Source organism: Dasypus novemcinctus, chromosome 15 (assembly GCF_030445035.2).
Source record: "Dasypus novemcinctus isolate mDasNov1 chromosome 15, mDasNov1.1.hap2, whole genome shotgun sequence".
In the NCBI taxonomy this organism is placed as follows: domain Eukaryota; kingdom Metazoa; phylum Chordata; class Mammalia; order Cingulata; family Dasypodidae; genus Dasypus; species Dasypus novemcinctus.
In genome coordinates, this window is record NC_080687.1 from 104,079,627 (window position 1) to 104,100,620 (window position 20,994).

Below are 20,994 nucleotides of genomic sequence, written 5' to 3' on the forward strand. Positions count from 1 at the left end.
TTGAAGGCATTTGTATTCCTTGTAGGTATGCCCCAGGTGAACCTCCTCCAGTGCAACCCCATGTCTGACACTGCACGTCCATGATCCTCCCCGTCATAGTCGCAACCCTTCTGTGATCCAAAACTTCTTCAAAATCGAAGCCAACATTGTAGCCAAATACAATTAATATGAAAATGATATAATAACGATGGTTTTAAAAATAACAAATAAAATACAAAAAAAGAGTTTGAAATAAAAAATATAATTTAAAAATTTTCCTATTATGTCTTTCACCATTGTAAGATCTGCGGTCTTCGATGTGACATTTTCTTCCATGTATTCACTCAGTGTCTTATTTTTTTTTTCATTTGTCTTCAAAGAAGCTTTAAATTACAGAAAAGTCATGTACAGAAAACAGGTGATTCCCGTATACCCAATGTCCTCTCCCTTTTCCCCTTCCCCCCATGAAAAACATTTTACATGCGGATGGTACATGTATTACAGCTGATGTACAACTATTGAAACATTGCTACTCACCATGGTCGATGATTCATGTTGTGGTTTATATTTTGGACTGTACGCTTTATAGATTTGGTGATTTTGATGTGGTTTATGCAGAACAATTCCATTGCCCCAGAATGCCCCGTGTTCCATCTATTCTTTTCCCTCCCTCTCCCCTTGTGACTCACGGTCACCACCAAGAGGAGCTCAGTGAAGCGCCATGTTCATCGTTATTTACAAGGACATGGACGGCTTGACCTACTGGCCTGTCCTCCATCAGGTCCTACCTATGCTCTCAAGAGACTCCCGCGCCTCTGGCTGCGATCATTGCATTCAAAGAGAATAACCACATGTTCAGAGAATAACCACCCACAACATTTAGTGTATAAAGTGAAATTTATTTTCCGATTAAAACTTTGAGCCTCCCCCGCGCCCCCCGCCCGCCGCGGCACTTTTGGGTCGGGCCGTGGCAGGGCCCCGCCGAGGCAATAGGAGCGGGGCGGCAGCTCCCGCCGCTCCTGCCCCAGTCCGCCTCGGACCCGCGGCGGCCGCCTTCAGCCCTCTCGGCCTCTCCGCTCGCCTGGCGGGGAGTGCGCGCGCCCCTCGGCTCCCACCCACGCCGCACACTCCCGGCGCCCACGCCCGCAGTCGGCCCGGCGCGCTCCTCGCCAGCAGTCAGGCCCGGCCCGGCCCGCCCGGTGCTGCCCCCGCCCGCGCGATGCCTCGGGAACAGCAAGGCCGAGGACCAGCGCAACGAGAAGGCGCAGCGCGCAGCCAACGAGAAGATGGAGAAGCTGCTGCAGCAGGACGAGCAGGTCGACGGGCCAATCCCCGCCTTCGGCTGCTGGGTGCTGGAGAATGTGGTAGAAGCACCGTCGTGAAGCAAACGAGGATCCTGCCTGTTACTGGGTTTAATGGAGAGGGCGCCGAAGAGGCCCCGCAGGCTGCAAGCAGCCAACAGCGGTGGTGAGAAGGCCACGAAAGCGCAGGACGTGGTGAACAACCTGAAAGAGGCCGCTGAGACCCTCGTGGCCGCCGTGACAACCTGGAGCCGCGCGTGGAGCTGGCCAAGCCCGAGAACCAGCGCGCGGGGACCGCACCCTGAGGCGGTGCAGGCGCCTGCCTTGATTCCCGCCCGAGCGCGCCAGGGCTCTGCGGGAGGAGGAGGGCGCGCCTGCCGCCAGCGCGCCAGTGGGTGCCCGCTGACTGCCTGCGCCCGGGACTGCGTGGACCAGACTGATGGCGGCAAGCAGGCCCACTCGTGCCCAGCGACCCGCGCCTGCCTCGCGGCCGCGTCCTGACTGGTGGAATCTTTGAGACCAAATTCCAGGTGGACAAAGTCGGCTTGGCCGTGGTCGATGGGGGCGGCCAGCGCGAGGACCAAGCGGGCCCGCCCCGCGCTGCGCGGCCGTCACTTTGGCGTTGCCAGCGGCAGCTGCGACGTGGCCCTTCGGGAGGACAGACAGGCGAGCCTGCGCGGCCCTGCACCTCTCCAAGGGCGTCTGGAACAACGCGCGGCTGCGCACGGTCTCTGCGATTCTGTTCCTCAACCCGCGAGACCTGCTTGCTGAGAAAGGCCTTGCTGGGAAATCCAAGATCGAGGACTGCTGTCCAGCATTTGCTCGCTACGCTGCTCCTGAGGATGCTGCTTCCCAAGCCCGGAGAGGACCCACGCGTGACCGGGCCAAGTGCTTCATCCGCGACGAATTCCTGAGAACCAGCACTGCCATGGAGACGGGCGCACCGCTGCTTCCCCACTTCACCTGCGCTGTCGCCACCGGAACATTCGCCGCGTGTTCAGCGACTGCGAGACGTCACCAGCCACGCGCCGTCGTCAGGACGAGCTGCTCTAAGGGCGGACGGCTAAACTTAATTAAAGCCTTAAGCACAATTAATTAAAAGTGAGATGTAATTGTCCACGCAGTTAATCACCCACCATATGGCATGATTAACAAAGCAACTTTTCCTTTCCCGAGTGATTTTGCAAAACCCCCTTTTCCCTTCAGCTTCAGGCCGCCTAAAAGAAAAAGACAAAAAGGCCACAAAAGTTCCCTCTCACTTTCAGTAATAAACAAATAAATAAATATTGTTTTGTACACCATTAAAAAAGTCAGAATAAAAATTAAATGTGGGCAAGGAAAAAAACTTCTTTGAGTTCATGAAACATAAGTTTTCCAAATTTCTTTTTTTATTGCATTTATAATGTGTGTTCCATGTAGAAAAGGCCACAAGTATAAGCACAAATGAATTCTCAATAAATGTTTTCATTGTCTTGGCTTGAGTGGTCTATCCTGGGTTATTCTGGAGGAATGGACTGTGTGGATTTACTACAGGACAAATACTCAGGGAGCCCTTATCACCATTGCTTAAAACTGAAGGAGAAAAGAAGGGGCGCAGTGGCTCTGAAACTGGAATGTTGCTGAATGTAAAGATATGGGATCCATCAGTAATGTCCCAAAAAGAAAGGTTTCCAATATTCATATCCAGGAAAATGCCCACTCGGTGTAACCAGGTGTTCACCCAGACTGCAGTGTGTGGCTGAGTGCTGGCTGAGAAAACATTTCCATCTCTCAAACCCAGAGTCCAGAAGCCACAATCCGAAGACCGAAGAACAGTTCCCTTTCGGTTAACAGATTCCTTGCAAACACCCAGATCCCATTCTGTGCTTGTTCCCATCTCCACCTCCCAGTAGTGGCGGCCCGACGTGAACCGAGAAGACCCAAGAATGCACACTGCGTAGCTGAATCTCTCAGCACGTTCTTCACGATTCTGTTTATGTCCACACCGGACACTCCTCAGGTCCTCAGAAATGATGAGGAGGTTATTGGCTGAGTCTACATCCAAGGTCATATCCACTGTGGAAGAAAATAAGACAGCGAAAGGACAGACTATAAACCCTCCACATTCTACTGCAAGTGCCCAAATACAGGGTTGAATTATGTTCCTTTAATTCCTTTTTCACTAAAGCAAATTTTTTTAAGGAAATTCACCTAGCACTGTTGACGAGTTTAAAATATCCTGTTTTATGGCAGAATGGGTCTTTCCTTCACAGTAAGGATTCTGTTTGTATTCAACTATGTGGTTATTTGATTATTCTTCTCTTTAATGCATAAGATCCCTGAGGGTGGGTACCATCACAGTTGTTTGTTCTCAAATTACAGAGAGCATTAAGGAAGAAAAAGTATTCTACTTATTGTAAAATAATGTTCAAATATTAAATTTTCTTTTCTCTTTGCTATTAGATTCCCAGTTCACCTTGGTGGCTGGGGAGTTGCATGTACACTTTAGAATTGCTATGGTTTTATCAAAATTAAGAGTTAATGTTAGGAAGCCGGAGGCAATGGATTACTTCTGCCTCACTGTTATTCAACATTCAAAGTACTCATCTGCCAGCTGTGGCTACTGTTTTGGACAACACAGTTCCAGGGCATGAACAAAATATATTTTCTTTAAACTATCCAGTGTAGTTGAATCTAATCTACACTCAGAGGTGAGAACAACTGATGTTTGTGGCACATAGAAATTGTAGGTGTCAGAATTGAACTAATGCCCATATTTAATATTGAACCTTTCGAGTAGTTGTTTATTCCAGGGTCCATTGTGGGAAGTTATACAGATTCCTTACCTTGGAACTTTAATATCTTTGGGTTCATCTGTAGAATAGTTTTCAGGTGGGGTTCCAGTTCTCGGACCTTGGAAACCAGCTCCCCCAACTGGCAAATGTGTCTGATGTCATTCTTCTGTGAGACCACAGGGCAGGAGGGGCACAATATACCCTCCAGATGGGGCTCCTCCTGCAGTGAATTGGTGCAGTGTAGGCAGCAGACATACCCGCATTTTAGGTACACTGGGTTTTCAAGGTAAGTCATGCAGATAGGACATCTGCTTGCCTTTTTAAATTGTTCAGCCATGCCCAATCTCCAGGTAAAATCTGCATGAGAACGGAGTTTACAGAATCGAAGGGCCCAGATGTTTTCTTGTTTACATTCATAGAGTTGTCATGTACCTTCTATGTGCAGTCATTAGCCCCAGATAATGAAAATTCAATATACATACAAATATAAAACTCATGTCCTTGAACTTCTGATATTTGGAATCTAGTTGGAATGAAGAATATAATTCATTATTTGGCATTAAATTGAAGTCATGAAAGGATCTAGACCTGGGGTGTCTAATATGATAGGCACAACACTCACGTGGTTCATGAGCACCTGAAAATTCACTTGATCTAAATTGAGGTGTGCAGTGAATGCAAAATACAGACTGGAAGTTTAAGACGCACCAACAAAAAGAGAATGTAAACTCTCTAATAACTGTTTGTAATCAATTACATATTGAAATAATTATAACTAGAATATTAAATTAATTGGGCATGTTTCTTTTTTACTTTATTAAGGTGGCTATTAGAAAATTTCTAATTACTTTTGTGGGTTACTCTATATTTCTATTGACTAGTGCTGTTCTAACTCAGAGATCAACCAACTACTCCGCCAGCTGGTGTGTTCTGGATGCAGCAGAAACCCACAGCAACAGCTGAGAAGTTCAAGTCAATGGAGAAACTCAATTCACCATCTGCTATAATTGTCTAAGCTATCATTTGATAAGGAAAACCAAGACAATATCATTTCTTCTGCCTGAATATTGAAAATCAAGGTTCTGTCTACTATTCCTAGAGCAGTGGGACCAAGAGTCCCAAATCACAGATTGTGGGTGGCATTGGCCTCAGACAACACTTGCAGAAATAAATTATCAATTTCCTGGTGCTTGCCATTTGTTGAAATTTGAGAAATAGAATTGAAATTACAAAGGATGGCACTCACCACTCCTCCAGTAGATTCTCCTCTGGCTACAGCTGCTTCCTCCGTCAGCTCAGTTCTGAAGTGAAAAGCACTGACAGTGTCTCTTCCCACTTTATATCCTGCATCTCGTCTTGATTTAATCAAGTTTTGATTTAATTATGGTGTAAATGATGACATAGAAAGATTATTACAAAGGAGATCCTTTTGTCTTGCAGTTACTTTTCCTATTAGTATGGACAAGGATTTCCATGTTCTTATCACTCTAGATTACATTTCAACATTATTTTTGGTGGGAGTAGGATTTGGTATTAGGACATGAATTTTAAAACAAACTATTTGTCATTGACATTAAGCCTTATGATTAGAGTTAGTGTCAATGAGTTGGGATTTTTGTTTTTTTGCTCACAAAATAAAACTTTCTAGTATTTATATCAAGGAAATTAATTAAACCTATTCAGGAGTAGTTCCTAAAATCAACCCAACAATCTGTCAGCAAATCAAGATCCTATATTTTATCAATCTAATTATCAAAAGTAAAACATTTATTATTATATTTCCTATAATCATAATATTTTCTCCATCTGACATGTTATAAATATGATACAGGCATTTTTAAAAAACAAATCATTATCATTTTCTTCAAAAAAGAAAGATTTATCATATCGCAAATGTCTCATAAGTATTCATCTTTATGGGTTTGAGGGGAGAAAATGAAAAGTTAGAAGACTTGGGGGAAGGGTTAGATTACATTTGCATGATTAAATTAAGTCTTTCATTCACAAAGTGATTTGCTGTGTTTTGCTGGGCACTCTTATCATTTGAAATCCATAGCAGAAACAATCCCAAATCTCAAAATCTTTGGTTTCACTTACACAAAGTGAAAAACAAAACTCTCAAAAATATACACACTGTTTTTTTAGAAGTCCTTTCACTTTGCATTTGTCCTTCGTTTTGGAATTACATTTATGTTTCATGCGGACCTAATTTATGTGTGAAGTATTTATTTCTTTTCATCACTTTAATAATTTTAATTTTATTTTATAATGACTTTTAGAATAGTCTCACTTTTGGGGGAGCAGTTATTCTTGTGTTTATAATATCATTGACTTTTGCTCATTGAGGATTGATCCTTATGGTGTTTTCTGTTATTTAGTTTGATCATGAGTAGAAGTTATATTTTTTGTTAATATTGTTAAGGGATTTTATCTAGGTTATTGGCTATGCTGCAGAAATGAATGTCAAGAGCACGCTCGGTGAGTTAGGTTAGTAATTTATTCAGGCAGAGACGAAAGAGAAATGGGAGAAAATAACAGATCAGAGGTCCCAGGTAGAGAGGAAGGGGGTGAAAAGGGATAAAGAGGGATGATTTACAAGGTACAATTTCCCCATTATAGATTATAAATGCCCAGGTTTACCTGCGTGGCCACATGGCAGAGGAAAAATGGTGAGACCGGCACACAGAGGGCAGGAACCAGTCCAAAGGCAAGAGAGCAGGGGGAGAGCAAGCTCAGGACTTGCAGTTTGCTTTATAAACTATTAGTTATTCTATCCCTTTGCTAATGGCAGGGGAGGGGTTCCAGCTGTTTGCTGTTTTGACTGATCACCCCACCCATCAATCCCCTAGTGAGGACCCAATGATAAAGTTCCCAGGGAACATCCAGGGCTTTTCCTTGCTCTCAGAAGTCTGTTCTGGATAGCAGAATCTTGGGTGTGGGGGTCCTCCAGCAGCCATCTTGGGGGTTACTGATGTCCATGTGGACTCTCTGCGAGGTTCCAAGTCCTTCTATTAATTCTCTATCTTAATAGCCTGCTTCAATATCAAATGGCCAGATTTGTGGAAAAGACCAATGCAGTGGTTAGATTTTTACCTCTAGCAGGTACCCACCAAATATGAAATTTCATTCATTTCATGATGACTTCTTATCTTCTGGGTTCTTTTATTAACTGAAAAGTAAGCTTCCAAGCCAATTCAGAGGATTTTAGTTACTTACTGTATTCTTTACAATTGGCACTTTGGACAGAAATAAGCGTGGCTGCCTTTCCCTGGGACAGTGATAAGTCTTTCTTTGCTCATTAGTAGCATTTTCTAGCTTAAATGTCTCCTATATTTACAGTACCCTGTATTATAATATCCCTATTAGCAGAGGCCAAATCTTCCACATTGTTTCCCTATTTTTGCATCCTGGAGCTCAAGACTCAAAGCACTGGGGTGGATCTGCTCCCACCAAATCTGCTCTTCAATGTGAAGACATCAGCAGATTGCAGAGTTAAAACTTCACATTCAGCTACTCCATGTGTCTGAGAGCTAGGTAATTCAATGCTTTACCAAGGTGCATCTGAAAATAATTGAATAGCTTATCATATCCTGTATTTCCAGTATTTTTATGTGACTGTGTGTAGCAGGGTCCACAATGTGTCTGGAACCAGGTATCTCAAGTCTCTTCTTAAGTAAATGTGGTCTTTCCAATTTTGGCATTTGAAACTTCTTAGTATTCTGAAATACTAAAGAAAAATCCAAACATATGAAGAAAACATCAATTGCTTTTGCTAAATCCAAATTCATAACATAGGAACTGAGTATCAAAAATGACAAAAATATATAAACTATCAATAGCTAACAATTGTGCAGCAAGGAAATTGTAGGAAAGTGCAGCATTGTGGAAGCCAAGGATGGAGCACTAGAAGGAGAAGGAACAATTTATACAATCAAAACTGAGAAGTAACATTAAGATAATCTGTGTGTTTGTAGTACCTATAAGATCACTGTTAATCTAGAAAAGCTTAGGTCCAGTGAAACGTTAGGAATGTCATGATTTAATGATGGTGAAAGTTGTCTCTTTAATTCTGGATATTTTTCAGGCATTTTACCATTTCTCAATCTTAAACATAAGCTATATTTAACATTTATAAGGGATATTATGTTGCTATCATTTTAATGAGTCATGCAGTACTTAGATGTGATGAAATTATTCTGAGTTCAAAATCTCTGAAATGTAGTAGATAATCCTTATAACAAAATAAAAATGGTGATTTTTCTGCACTAGGAATATACATTTATTCTAACTAACAAAGGACACTCTTGCATCTGTGCCATCAACCACAATTCCCACCCACCTCTTGGTTTACTGTCCTATCTAGTTTCTAGATTATTCTCTAGCATTCTGCCATTTGGCATTTACATAACTAGACTACCATTTTCAGTCACATCCTCATTTCTATAGCTGTTACTCACTGTGTGTTACCTTCCTATCCTTTCTCCCTTGCTGGTTGTGCAGTGGGAGCCAAGCATGTAGTTGGTGCTGTAAGCCGTGGAGGCTCAAGCCACCCTCACTACATGAAGGACCAATGAAGCTTCGTCCAACTTTCTCCTTTTCCAGGGGTTAGGACAGAGTCACACTGTGTTGAATAATCCAAGTGCAGACCTACACTGTAGTTGCCCAGAGAGACTGATGAAGTTTCACACTTCTACCTCCCCTGCCTGGGGCAGGGAAGGAGCTGCAGGTGTGAGCAGCAGTCTATCTGGTATGGGTCTAAGATGACTGCAGTTGCCCTGGTAGACTTCTGATTTTCAGTCTATGCCAGCCAAAGTTACCTGCAGTTACCTGTATAGGCTGGTGCAGGGCTCCTCAGCCTCCTCCAAACCAGGGGCGGGGCTGAAACCTAGGCAGGCTGCAGGCTGATCTGTGTCAAAGAAACTGGTTCCTACTGACACTGAGAGTTTCAGTCAGCCCAGTTTCTCCTCAGGCTGGGAGCAGAGTCAGAATGGCAGCTATTGGCCTCCTTCCTACTCAGGCTGATTCACACCCCAGCCTCTCCTAGGGTTACCTCTTAGTCAGCCAAGTCTATCAACCAGTTGCCAAAATTGGCAGCAAACTGTTCCCTCCTCCCGTTTCTGGGAAATGGGGCTTCCAATTCCAGCCACAGAGCAGCTCCTGGGGTGGCTCATGCCTCCAGAGTAGGATAATCACCAACCTCCATGGCTTGGCCAGTAATTTCCCGGAGAGGCTGGCACAGGTCCCCACAGCTTCCTCCCTGCTGGAGGTGGCACGGGGCTGTAATCTGATGTGGATGGAAAGCAGTCGGTCCCCACCAGCACTGGGATCCTCAGTCTGCCCCGCTTCCCCTCATGCCAGGCATGGAGTTAAGATCGTGGCTCCCGGCCTCTTTCTGACTTGGACAGGCTCAAACTTCAGCTGTTCTCAGGATTATACTGTAGCCTGCTGAATTTACTCATTAGTAGCTGAAGTTGGTGCCCAACGGTCTCTTCCTTCTGGATTTCAGGGAAGTGGAACTTTCAATTCCAGCCACAGAACAGCTCCCAAGGCAGCTGGTGCCTCCAGTGGAGGTTGGGCACCAGCCTCTATGGCATGGAGCACTTTACTTACAAGTCTTCTCTGCAGATGGGCAGTCTCCTCTTTCCACTCCTTCAAAGGTGTGGCAGGATGCTTTCCTGGTCTCCTGGAGCCTCCAAACAGGTGCTTCAGCTAGCTCCAGAGAGCGCTGGGTGTTTGCTACCTGCCCTGTAGCAGGAGCTGGCTCTAGGAGCTCCTTATTCTGCCACCAGCTTGCTGGTTCTGCATGTTCCATTTTTGAAGGAAATATTAGTTATTTTTGTATTTGCATAGAAAAAGCTTGAGGGAACTATACTGAAGTAGTGATTGTGATTATCCTTTCTTTTTTAAAAGGATAATTTTTTTCATTTTTATTATCTTTTTTAAAGATACATAAATTGAACAAAATGTTACATTAAGATATATGAGGTTCCCATATACCCCACTCCCCACACCCCCCACTGCTCCCACATCAACAACTTCTTTCATTAGTGTGGTACATTCATTACATTTGATGAGTACATTTTGGAGCATTGCTACACAGCATGGATTATAGTTTATGTTGTATTTATACCCTCTCCCAGTCCATTCAATGGGTTATGGCAGGATATATAATGTCCTGTATCTGTCCGTGCAATATCATTGAGGAATATCATTGAGGACAACTCCAAGTCCTCAAAATGCCCCAAGATCACACTTCTTATTCCCTTTCCCTGCCTTTAGCAACTCCAGAGGCCACTGTCTCCACATCAATGATACAATTTCTTCCATTGCTAGAGTCACAATAATCCTATAGTAGAATACCAGTAAGTCCACTCTAATCTGTATTTTATTCCTCCATCCTGAAGACCCTGGAATGGCAAAGTTCACTTCAGCTCTAAATTAAGAGGAGGCTTAGTTTCCACATGACTGATGGATGGAATTCTCCTGCTTACAGCTATAGACTCTCTCAGTTACCTGGTGTGTTGGTTGACCATCCTCACCTCCCTGTTAGCTGACCTGGGTAAGTCCAATGAATCAGAGAGTAGGTGTTACAACTCTGCTGAGGCTCAGGGCCCAGTTGGCACATAGACGGTCCAGAGATTCAAGTCTCCTGAGCATAGACACCAACCCCAGTGCCAACCATAGGTTCAGTAAAAGTGACCGAAGAGGCATACATAAAGATGTCACATTTGAGTCCAACTCCATCATACTTAGGAAATTACATGAGAAATGTGTCATTTTATCATAAAAAATTAATTGTTGCTACAAAACATTCAAACACCCTCACCTCCCTCCCCCTGCAAAAAAAGGAAATGATATTTAAAAGTTTCCAGGTCAAATTTCTGTTAAAACCATGGCTGTGAAAAATAAATTGACATGCATTCTATGGGGAAAAAATTTTTTTTCTATCATCTAGGTATTTTTTTTTTCATCTATGAAATACTCCAACTGCTCTGTAGCAAAATATATCTGGAACAATATTGAATTATATACCAAATTATGGCAATCATTATCCATACTCACAGAGAGATAATTATTGTGGGAAAAAAATCTATTCAAATGCCCTTTAGAAAAGAGCATACACAGGGACAGGATAAATAGGTACATAAATAAGGACAGGATATGGGATAATTTGACCCTTGCTATGAGGAATATTGAAACACAAACATAGGAAATATTTAAACTAGGAAATGCCAATGGTGACAGGCAAGGAAAGATTTATCACTGTCCCAGGGGAAGACAGGCAAGCTCTACTCTGTTCAAAGCTCCAATTGTAGAGAATATTGTAAGTAACTGAAATCTTTCAAATTGGCTTGGAGACTTACTTGTATTTTAATGAAAGAATCTTGAACCCAAGAAGTTAACATAAAATGACTACTTGAACCTACAGTTGGTGCTGGAGTTCTAGGTATATGTCCAAGAGACTTGAATCTTTGGGTTGTCCATGTGCCAGCTGGGCCCTGAGCCTCGGTAGAGTTGCAACACCTACTCTCCAGTTCATTGTACTTACCCAGGACAACTAACAAGGAAGTGATGGTAGACAACCACCATACCAAGGACCCAAGAGAGTCTACAATGGCAACCAAGAGAGTCCAATCCATCAGCCATATGGGATCCAGGCCCCCTCTCAATTAGAGGTGGAATGGGCATCACCATCCCCAAATCCTCAGGACTGGGGAATAAAATATGGACTAGAATGGACTTACTGGTATTCTACTATAGACTTACTGCGATTCTAGCAATGAAAGAAATCCTATTATTAATATGGAGATGGTGACTGCTGGAGGTGCTGAAGGCAGGCAGAAGGGAAAAAAGGCATAATATGAGGGTATTCTGAGGACTTGGAATTGTCCTGAATGACATTGCAATGGTAGATAGAGGCCATTATATATCCTGCCATGACCTACAGAATTGAGTGGAAGAAAGTGTAAACTACAATGTAAATTATAATCTATGCTTAGTGGCAATGCTCCAAATGTGTTTATCAATTGCAATGAATGTACCACACTATTGAAAGAAGTTGTTAATATGGAGAAGGGTTGGAGGTGTGGGGAGTGGGGCATATGAGAATCCCTTATGTGCATTTTTGTAACATATTGTGTAATCTAAGCAGTTTTTTAAAAAATAAAAAATATATTTAAAAACAAAACAAAACATGAAATGGATACAATTCCAGGCTGAAAGGTATTTGTTGGGTACAACTAGAAGGAAAAAGCTAACCACTGCCTTGGTCTCTTCCATAAATCCAGTGATCTGGTATTAGCAAAAAATAAAACTTCTGCTCATGATCCACTCAAACTAAATAAATGGAAAACACATTACGGATCAATCCTCCATGAGCAAATTCAATGATATTATAAGCATAAGATTAACTGCTTCCCCAAAAGTGAGAATATCCTAAAAGTCATTATTAAATAAAATAATTTAAAGTTATGAAAATGATGACTAGAAATAAATACTTCATATAAATATTATGTACATAGGAAATATAATTGTAATTCTAAAGTGAAGGACAAAAGCAAAGTGGAATGACTTCTAAAAATATTGTGTATATTTGTTAGAGTTTTCTATTTTTCACCTTGCCTAAGTGAAATAATAGATCTTGAGATTTTGAATTGTTTCTGCTCTGGATTTCAAATGATAAGAGTGCCCATCAAAATCCAGAAACTGATCGCCCTGCAAAGGAAAGACTTGATTTGACCATGAAAATGTAATCTTACCCCTCCCCCATGTCTTCTAACTCTACATTCTCTCTCTAAACCCACAAGTATGAACACAAATGGGACATTTGAAGGATGAAAATCTTTCTTTTATAAAGAAAACAACAATGGTTTGTATAAATAAGGCCCTATATCTTTTTATAACATGTCAGATGGAGAAAATAATATGATTATAAAAATATACAGTCATAAATATATTTTACTTTTGATATTTTGATAAAATACAGAATCATGATTTGTTTACTGATTGTCAGGGGACAGACTGGCATTTTCTTTACCAAATTTATAAAAGGAGGTTTTCACAGTCTTGGAGAAAAAGCATTTTTGATAGATGGCTTCAGTTTACAGAGTGTGATTTTAGGAACTTCTGAATAGGTGTAATTAATTTCCTTGACCTAAATGCTATGAAGTTTTATTTTGTGAGCAAAAAGAAAAAAAAAGTCTTCTTGAAACTAATTCTATTAATAAGCATTAATGTCAATGCCAAATATGTTGTTTTAAAAGTTTGTCATAATACCAAATCTTACTACCAACAGAACTAATGTTTAAAATATAATTGAGAATGATAACAACATGGAAATATTTGTTCATACTAATAGGCAAAATAACTTTAAGACAAAATGACCAACTTTGTAATAACCTTTTTATGTTATCATTTATGCCAAGATTAATCAAGACTTAATTAAATCAAGAGTAGAGACATGATTAAAGTGAAAAGAGGGACTGGTAATGGATTTAACTTCAGAACTGAGCTGACCGAGGAAACAGCTGTAGCCAGAGAACCTAGTGGATGAGTGGTGAGTACCATCCTATGTAATTTCAATTCTATTTCTCAAATTTCTACAAATGGCAGATGTGAGAGAGCAAGGACAAGGCAACTGATAATTTATTATTTTGGGAAGTATTGCCTGAGGACAACTCAATGGCACCCACAATGTCTGCTTTGGGACTCTTGAGCCCACTCTTCTAGGAATAGTAGACAACACCTTCATTTTCAATATTCAGGCAAAAAAATGATTTAGTCTTAGATTTCTCTATCAAATCATAGCTTAGAAAAATCTACCAGATTTGTCTCCAATGACTTCAACTTCTCAGCTGCTGCTATGTGTTTTTGTTACATCAAAGTCACACAAGCTGGGGGAGTAGTTCAGTGGTCTCTGAGTCTATACCAGTAGTGATCAATATAAATACAGTGTGATTCCCATATGTAATCAGAAATTTTCTAGTAGCCACATTTAAAAAGTATAAAAAGAAACAAGTCCAATTAATTTAATATCCTAGATATTATTTCAATATGTAATTGATTATAAACAGTTATTAATGAAAAAATTTACGTTCTCTTTTACTTACTGCATCTTCAACATCCTGTCTGTATTTTATACTCATAGCACATCTCGATTTAGATCAAGTGAATTTTCAGGTGCTCATGAACCACATGAGTTTTGTGTCTATCATATTGGACACTACAGGTCTAGAGCCTTTCATGACTTCAACTTAGTGCCAAATAATGAATTACATTCTTCATTCCAACTAGATTCCAAATATCAGAAGTTCAAGGACATGAGTTTTATATTTGTATGTATATTTCATTTGCATTATGTGGTGTTAATGATTGCACATAGAAGGTACATGACAACTCTATGAATGTAAAGGTGAAAGCATCCCCGCTCATTCAAGTCATGTAAACTCCACCCTCATGGAGATTTTAACTAGACAGTGGATATGGCTGAACACTTTAAAGGAGCCAGTAGATGTCATATCTGCCTGACTTATCTTGAAAACCCAGTATACATAAAATGTATACATATCTGCTGCCTGCACTGCAGCAATTCACTGCAGAAGGAGCCCCATCTTGGGGGTATATTGCGCCCTTCCTGACCAGTGGTCTCACAGGAGAATGATATCAGACCTAATTGCCAGCTGGGGGAGCTGGTCAGAGAACTGGAGCCCCAACTGAAAATTATTCTACAGATGAAGCCAAGGGTGCTGAACTTCCAAGGTAAAGAATCTGCATAAATTCCCACAATGGGTTCTGGAACAAACAACTACTCAAAAAGCTAAATATTAAATATGGGCATTAGTTCAATTCTGGCACATAAAAGTTCTATGTGCCACAACCATTAGTTCTCAGCACTGAGTATAGATTAGATCCAACTGCACCGGATATTTTAAAGAAAATATATTTCATTCATGCCCTTGACCTGTGTTGTCCAAACTGGTAATCACAGGTGGATGATGAGTACTTTGAATGTTGAATAAAATTAACCTAGAGGTAATCCATTGACCCTGGCCTCCTAACGTTAATTCTTAATTTTGATATAACAATAGCAATTTTAAAGTTTAATTTTCAAAATTATGTTACAATAAATAGAATATTATTTTCTTTATTAATGATGTCTGTATTTTGATTGGGAGTGTGCTATCATATATATTGAATTTGAGAGCAAACAACTGTGATGGTATCAATCTTCATGGATCTTATGCATTAAAGAGAATAATCAAATAACATATAGTTTATACAAACAGAATCCCTATTGTGAGTGAAAGGCCCAATTTGCTGTAAAACAAGGATATTTTGAATTCATCAATGGTTCTAGATGAATTTCCTCAGGAGAAGTTTGCTTTAGGGAAAAGGGAATTAAATGAGTATAATTCAACTCCATATTTGGGCATTTTCAGTAAAAATGTGGAGTGGGTATGTAGTCTGTCCTTTTGCTAACTGTCTTATTTTTTTCCCACAGTGGATATGACCTTAGATGTTGACTCAGTAAAAACCTCTTAATCATTTCTGAGGACCTGAGAAGTGTCTAATGTGGACATAACAACCAGAATCATAAAGAGTGTGCTGAGAGTTTCAGTTATGCAATTTGTGTTTTTGGCTCTTTTTGGTTCATGTCTGACCACCATTACTAGAGGTGGAGATGGGAATATGTGATCCGGGTATTTGTAAGGAATCTGTTAATTGGAAGGAACCATTTTTTGGTCTTCAGAGACTGGCTTCTGGACTCTGGATTTCAGAAATGGAAATGGTTTCTCAGCCAGCACTAAGCCACAAACTGCAATCTGGGTGAACACCTCGTTACACCAAGTGGGGATTTTCTTAGATGTGTGTATTGGAAGGCTTTCTTTTTCTGACATTATGATGGATTCCATACCTTTAAATTCACCAATATTCCAGTTTCAGAGCCATTGTGCCCATTTTTTTTCTCCTTCATTTTCAAGCAATGGTGATAAAGTCTTCCTGAGTATCTGTCCTGTAATGAATCCACACATTCCATTCCTCCATTACAACCCAAAGTAAACCAATTAAGCCAAGACAACAAAAAAGTTTATTGAAAATTCATTTGTGCTTGTATCTGTGGCCATTTCAAGATGGAACACACATTGCAAAAGTAATAAACATCAGAGAAATTTGGAAAATTTATGTATCATGAACTCAAAGACATTTTAATTGGAAAATATTTTGCATTTTAAAGGCTAAATGTTATGGACATTCATTCACTTTTGTTCTTTGTTTATATTTACTTTCTGGTAACAACATCCCCAATTCTGAGCTCAATTTCCAAATATTTTTAATTTTTTAAAGAGTAATTTAATGTATTGTGGAAGTTATAAATTAAATAAACATTGACATATATCCAAATTGTGTAATTTTCAAAGTGATAGGGAAGAGTATCTTCTATTCAAACTAAAATTGAATGTGTGTTTAAATAATAGAAAATATTTAAATACTAATATAACATCCAGAATTGAAAAGACAACTTTTATCCATTAGGTGAAAGTTTATCTGAAATTTCTCTCACTTATGCTCACCAGTGTAGGTCAATGACATACTTCACTTGCTGTAGACATGTAACTGTTTGGTTTCAAGAGTCCTCCTGGTAAACTCTTACATATGTGATCATTCCTTCCTCTACTTCTACCATTTTGCATCCTCCCTCTTGTTACAAAGACTTCTTCACTGTGAAGACCAAATGCCATGTCTTACCTAATGATGCTCTCATCACAAGTTATTTCCTCCTGTCAAGGCTATGTTATTCTACCTTTTGGCTTTTTAGAGAGCCAATTTATAGGATAAAACTTTAGGAAATTTCTTATAAAAATTTGTAAGAATTATTGAAGAAGACATTCAAGAGACTAGCTCCTTTTCATTGTGAACTGACTTAAGCCTCAGTACATGAATGCTGGGGATATGTGAAATATTATGGAACGATTGAAAGGCTTACTATCAATAGACTCAGGGGAATCTCAGGACACAGAGAGAAGCCATAGGTACCTGAGGCAAGCTTTCTAGAGGTTCTTAAGAGAATAATTTATGTGCTCATGGGGGAAAGCAGTGACAGTGTGGTGGAAAAAGGAGAGGGACGAAGCCAAATATAATTGCAATTCAGCTGTTTCTACCTGTTCTTTTCCAGTAAAAATACACTTCAAAAAGAGAGCAAAATAAAAGCTCTTAAAAAAAATAGTGCCTTTTTGTCATCACATTTTGCACTGAGAAGTTTTTCATGTTGAAGAGAAATAATACCAAATGGAAAATAAATATAGACTAAAGATGATTAGAAATGGTAAATGTCTGAATTAATAGAAAATTTAAATTTACTAACTTCCTAAATTACATGAAATTGAGTAATACAAAATGATACCAACTCACAGGTTTAAATTTAGAGTGAAAAAATAAATATAACAAATACATAAATGTACAAGTTATACAGACCTGCATTGTTGGAAGTTTTCTGTGTTTTACATGAAGAGGTGCAATGTTAACCCTAAGTGAACTGTGAACATTAAAAGGAAATTTTAAATCCCTAGAACAATCAATAGTGAACAAAAATGGGTAAGCCTGAAAAAGCCAAGAGAGGAATTTAAAAAGAATTCTAAAAACATAGAAATACCCCAAAATAAGGCAAGAAGAACATAATACTATTTAACATAATACAACTCATGTATATATACAACACAGTTTAATTATAAAAATCCACTGACTGAAAGGAAATTGGCTGAATATATATGTTCTTTACACATACCAACATAAGTACATGATAGAGGCAATATTAATATCAGATAAAAACCTTTTTATAGAGGAAATATTCTCCAGGTAAGAAGTCTTATATCATTAAGAAAAAAAGAATCAATTATCATGAATATGTAAAAATATTAAATGTATAAATGGCAAAGAACAAACATTCAAAAGGTGTTAAGAAAAATCTGACAGTAATAGATAACTAAAAAGACAATTCCAGAATAAAAGCTAAAGATATATTTTATTTTTGCAAAATTCACAGAACATAAAATTTGCCATTTTACCATTGTAAAAGTGTACAATTCAGAGGAATGAAGTACATCCAATGTTGTGCAACCATTATCACAGTCTAGGTCTGGAACTTTTCCATCACGACACACAGAAACTTGATACTATTAATAAGTAAGTAGTTATTCCCCATTTCTTCCTGCAAACACTAATCTGTTTTCTATCTCTATGGATTTATCCATTTTGGATATTTCACATGAATGGAATCAAAAGTGTATGTCCTTTATTTTGTCTGGCTAATTTCACACAGCATAATGTTTTTAAGATTCATCCATGCTGTAACACATATCAATACTTCATTCCCTTTTTTTAGAAAAATTTTATTACCCTCCCCCTTGCGGCTTGCTTGCTATCTGCTCTCTTCATCCATTCACTGTCAGTACTTCTTTGTGTCTGTATTTATTTTTATTTATCCCCTCCTTGCAGCTTGCTTGTTGTCTGCATTCTGTGTCCATTTGCTGCACACTGTTCTGTGTTTTTACTTGTCTCCCCTTTTTTGTTGCATCACCTTGCTGACTTGGCTCTCCATGGCACTTGCAGGCCAGGTGGCACTCCATGGCACTTGTGCACCAGTGGCTCCCTGTGGTGTGTGGGCAAGCCTGCCTTCACAAGGAGGTCCTGGGACATGAATGCAGGGCCTCCCATATGGTAGATGGGAGCCCAACAGACTGAGCCACAGCCACTTCCCACTTCATTCTTTTTTATGGCTGAATGATATTCCTGCAGTTCCCATGATTAACCTGAACTTCATATGCATCATATACAAAATATTCTAAATTCAGTGACTGAATTTTAAGAAGAGGAGACAACTACACACAAGAAGGCCATGTGGTGATGGAAGCAGATATTAGAGTGATCACCTCCAATTCAAGGAATAACAGGGATTGCTGGGAGCCAAAAGAAGCTGGAAGATTCAAGGAAGGATTTTTCTGTAGAGCTTTCAGAGGGAAAATGGAATTTACTATACCTTGCCTTCAGAATTCTGGGCCTGACAGAAAATAAATTTCTGTTCTTTAAGGTCTTTCAGTCTGTCTAATTTGTTTCAGCAGCCATAGGAAATAAATAAAATGTCATAAAGGAGTAGAACAGTGATCAGCAAACTTCCATCCTCCTCCCTAGAACATTGCCTACTTTTGTTCCATGAATGTCACTCAGTAAATTTCCCCAGACTCCCTTGCCAATGATATTTCAGTGATGTTCCTTCCATGTTCTGGACAACCCAGCCAAATCATTGGCTACAGCCTTGAAACTGATATACAATCACATATATGGCTGTTTCTCTTTCCAAACAAAATGAACAACCAGATGCACCCCTCAAAATTCTGAGAATTTTCCTCCATCACTGTCTTTCAGGAATATCTCCAAAAAGGATGAAATGTTATATTGCATTTAACTAAATGTCCTATCTCTTCATTCTCAAACTTAAATCAGTTCCTTCAGGATTTCTTGCCTTTTATGATTCCTTGTGATTAGACTTAGTTAGGGAAACACTGGAAAGCAGTCAGGAATGGGAAATGTTGCTGTTATGAACTTGAATGAGAGCAGGGCTTCAGAGAAGAACAGCTCCAGTCAATTGAGTTTCGGTTCTCAGACATGTTTGCAAGAATTGGGAGATTTTGAAATATAGAGAGTCCTTTCAACATCAGAGACCCAAAGAGCTGAAATGCCAAAAAGAAAGGACAAGGAAAGCTCTATCACTGTCCCAGGGAATGATAGAGAAGTTCATTTCTGGCCAAAGTTACAACTGGAAAAAGATTATCAGAAACTTACATCCAAAGACAGCTCCTTGAGGCAAAGACCAGTGAAGAATGGTCCAATGATGGGCCCTTGATTCTGATGACTATGCTTATGAGCCTGTGCGCTTGAAATCTCAAGTAGGCCTAGAGCTGTAGAGTGCGTAAGAGTTACCTCCTGAGAGCCTCCATGTTTCTCAAATGTGGCCACTCTCTAAGCCAAACTCAGCATGTAAATACATTACCTTCCCACTCCCCAGCATGGACATGACTCCCTCCCGGGGATGAACCTCCCTGGTACCGAGGGATTACTACCATCACCAACTGGTGATGCAACTAGAAAAAGACCTTGAATAAAAGGGGGAAATGATCAAGACAAATGAATTTATATGGCTAAGACACTTCAAAATGAGTTGGGAGGTCATCAGAGAGCTTGTGCTTATGCACATCTCAACAGGATCCCAGAGACAGCCAAAGAAGATACAACCCCAGGTACTGATGCTCCTGAAGGCTACAGAAGCACCCAGGTCCTATGGTCATGGCAGATGGCTCTGGAGTTCAGTGCCTTGCCAATGGGTTCTACTATGGAATTTGTGCTCCTGATTATGATAGAGTTAGTCTCAGATGTGACATCTCAACACATGCCTCTTCTGTCACTTTTACTGAACTTGTGATTGGTGCTGGGATTTGTTTTTGCTTGAAGACTTGAATCTCTGGACCATCCATGTGCCAGCTGGGCCCCGAGCCTCAGCAGAATTGCAAAACCTACTCTCCAGTTCATTGGACTTACCCAGGTCAGCTGACAGGGAGGTGAGGATGGACAACCACCACACCAAGGAATAGAGAGAGTCTACATCTATGGCCATGAGAGTCCCACAGTGCATGGCTGTCAAGCATGCTGGAATTTGACTGGTACCTGCCTCAGGGCTGGGAGCAGGTCCAGATTCCCTGTGGGCAGGCCAGAGGCTAAGCAGTGTAGGCTTCATTTTGGCTTGTACTTACTTCTGGCTTCTGGGCTGAAGGAGATCCAGTTTCCCTGGGGCAGGCTGGAGGCTGGGTGATTCAAGGCTGACAATGTGTGGTCTCTATAGCGCAGGCCATCTTGGGCTTATCTGGTAAAGTCTCAGCAGAATTTAAGGT

The 20,994-nt window shown here is 40.3% G+C and overlaps 1 protein-coding gene and 1 pseudogene across 1 annotated transcript; one reads left to right on the top strand and one right to left on the bottom strand.

Annotated features, from left to right (window-relative positions):
• Positions 1–700: 700 nt before the first annotated feature.
• Positions 701–2,333, top strand: LOC101435230 (guanine nucleotide-binding protein G(s) subunit alpha pseudogene; annotated as a pseudogene).
• Positions 2,334–2,766: 433 nt separating this feature from the next.
• On the bottom strand, positions 2,767–4,394 carry LOC101434794 (ret finger protein-like 4A). Its single transcript, XM_004449663.2, has 2 exons — positions 4,106–4,394; positions 2,767–3,335 (listed from the first exon to the last, which is right to left on the bottom strand). Exons 1-2 carry the CDS (start codon positions 4,389–4,391, stop codon positions 2,767–2,769), a joined length of 855 nt encoding a protein of 284 aa, XP_004449720.1. The 5' UTR covers positions 4,392–4,394.
• Positions 4,395–20,994: the final 16,600 nt, after the last annotated feature.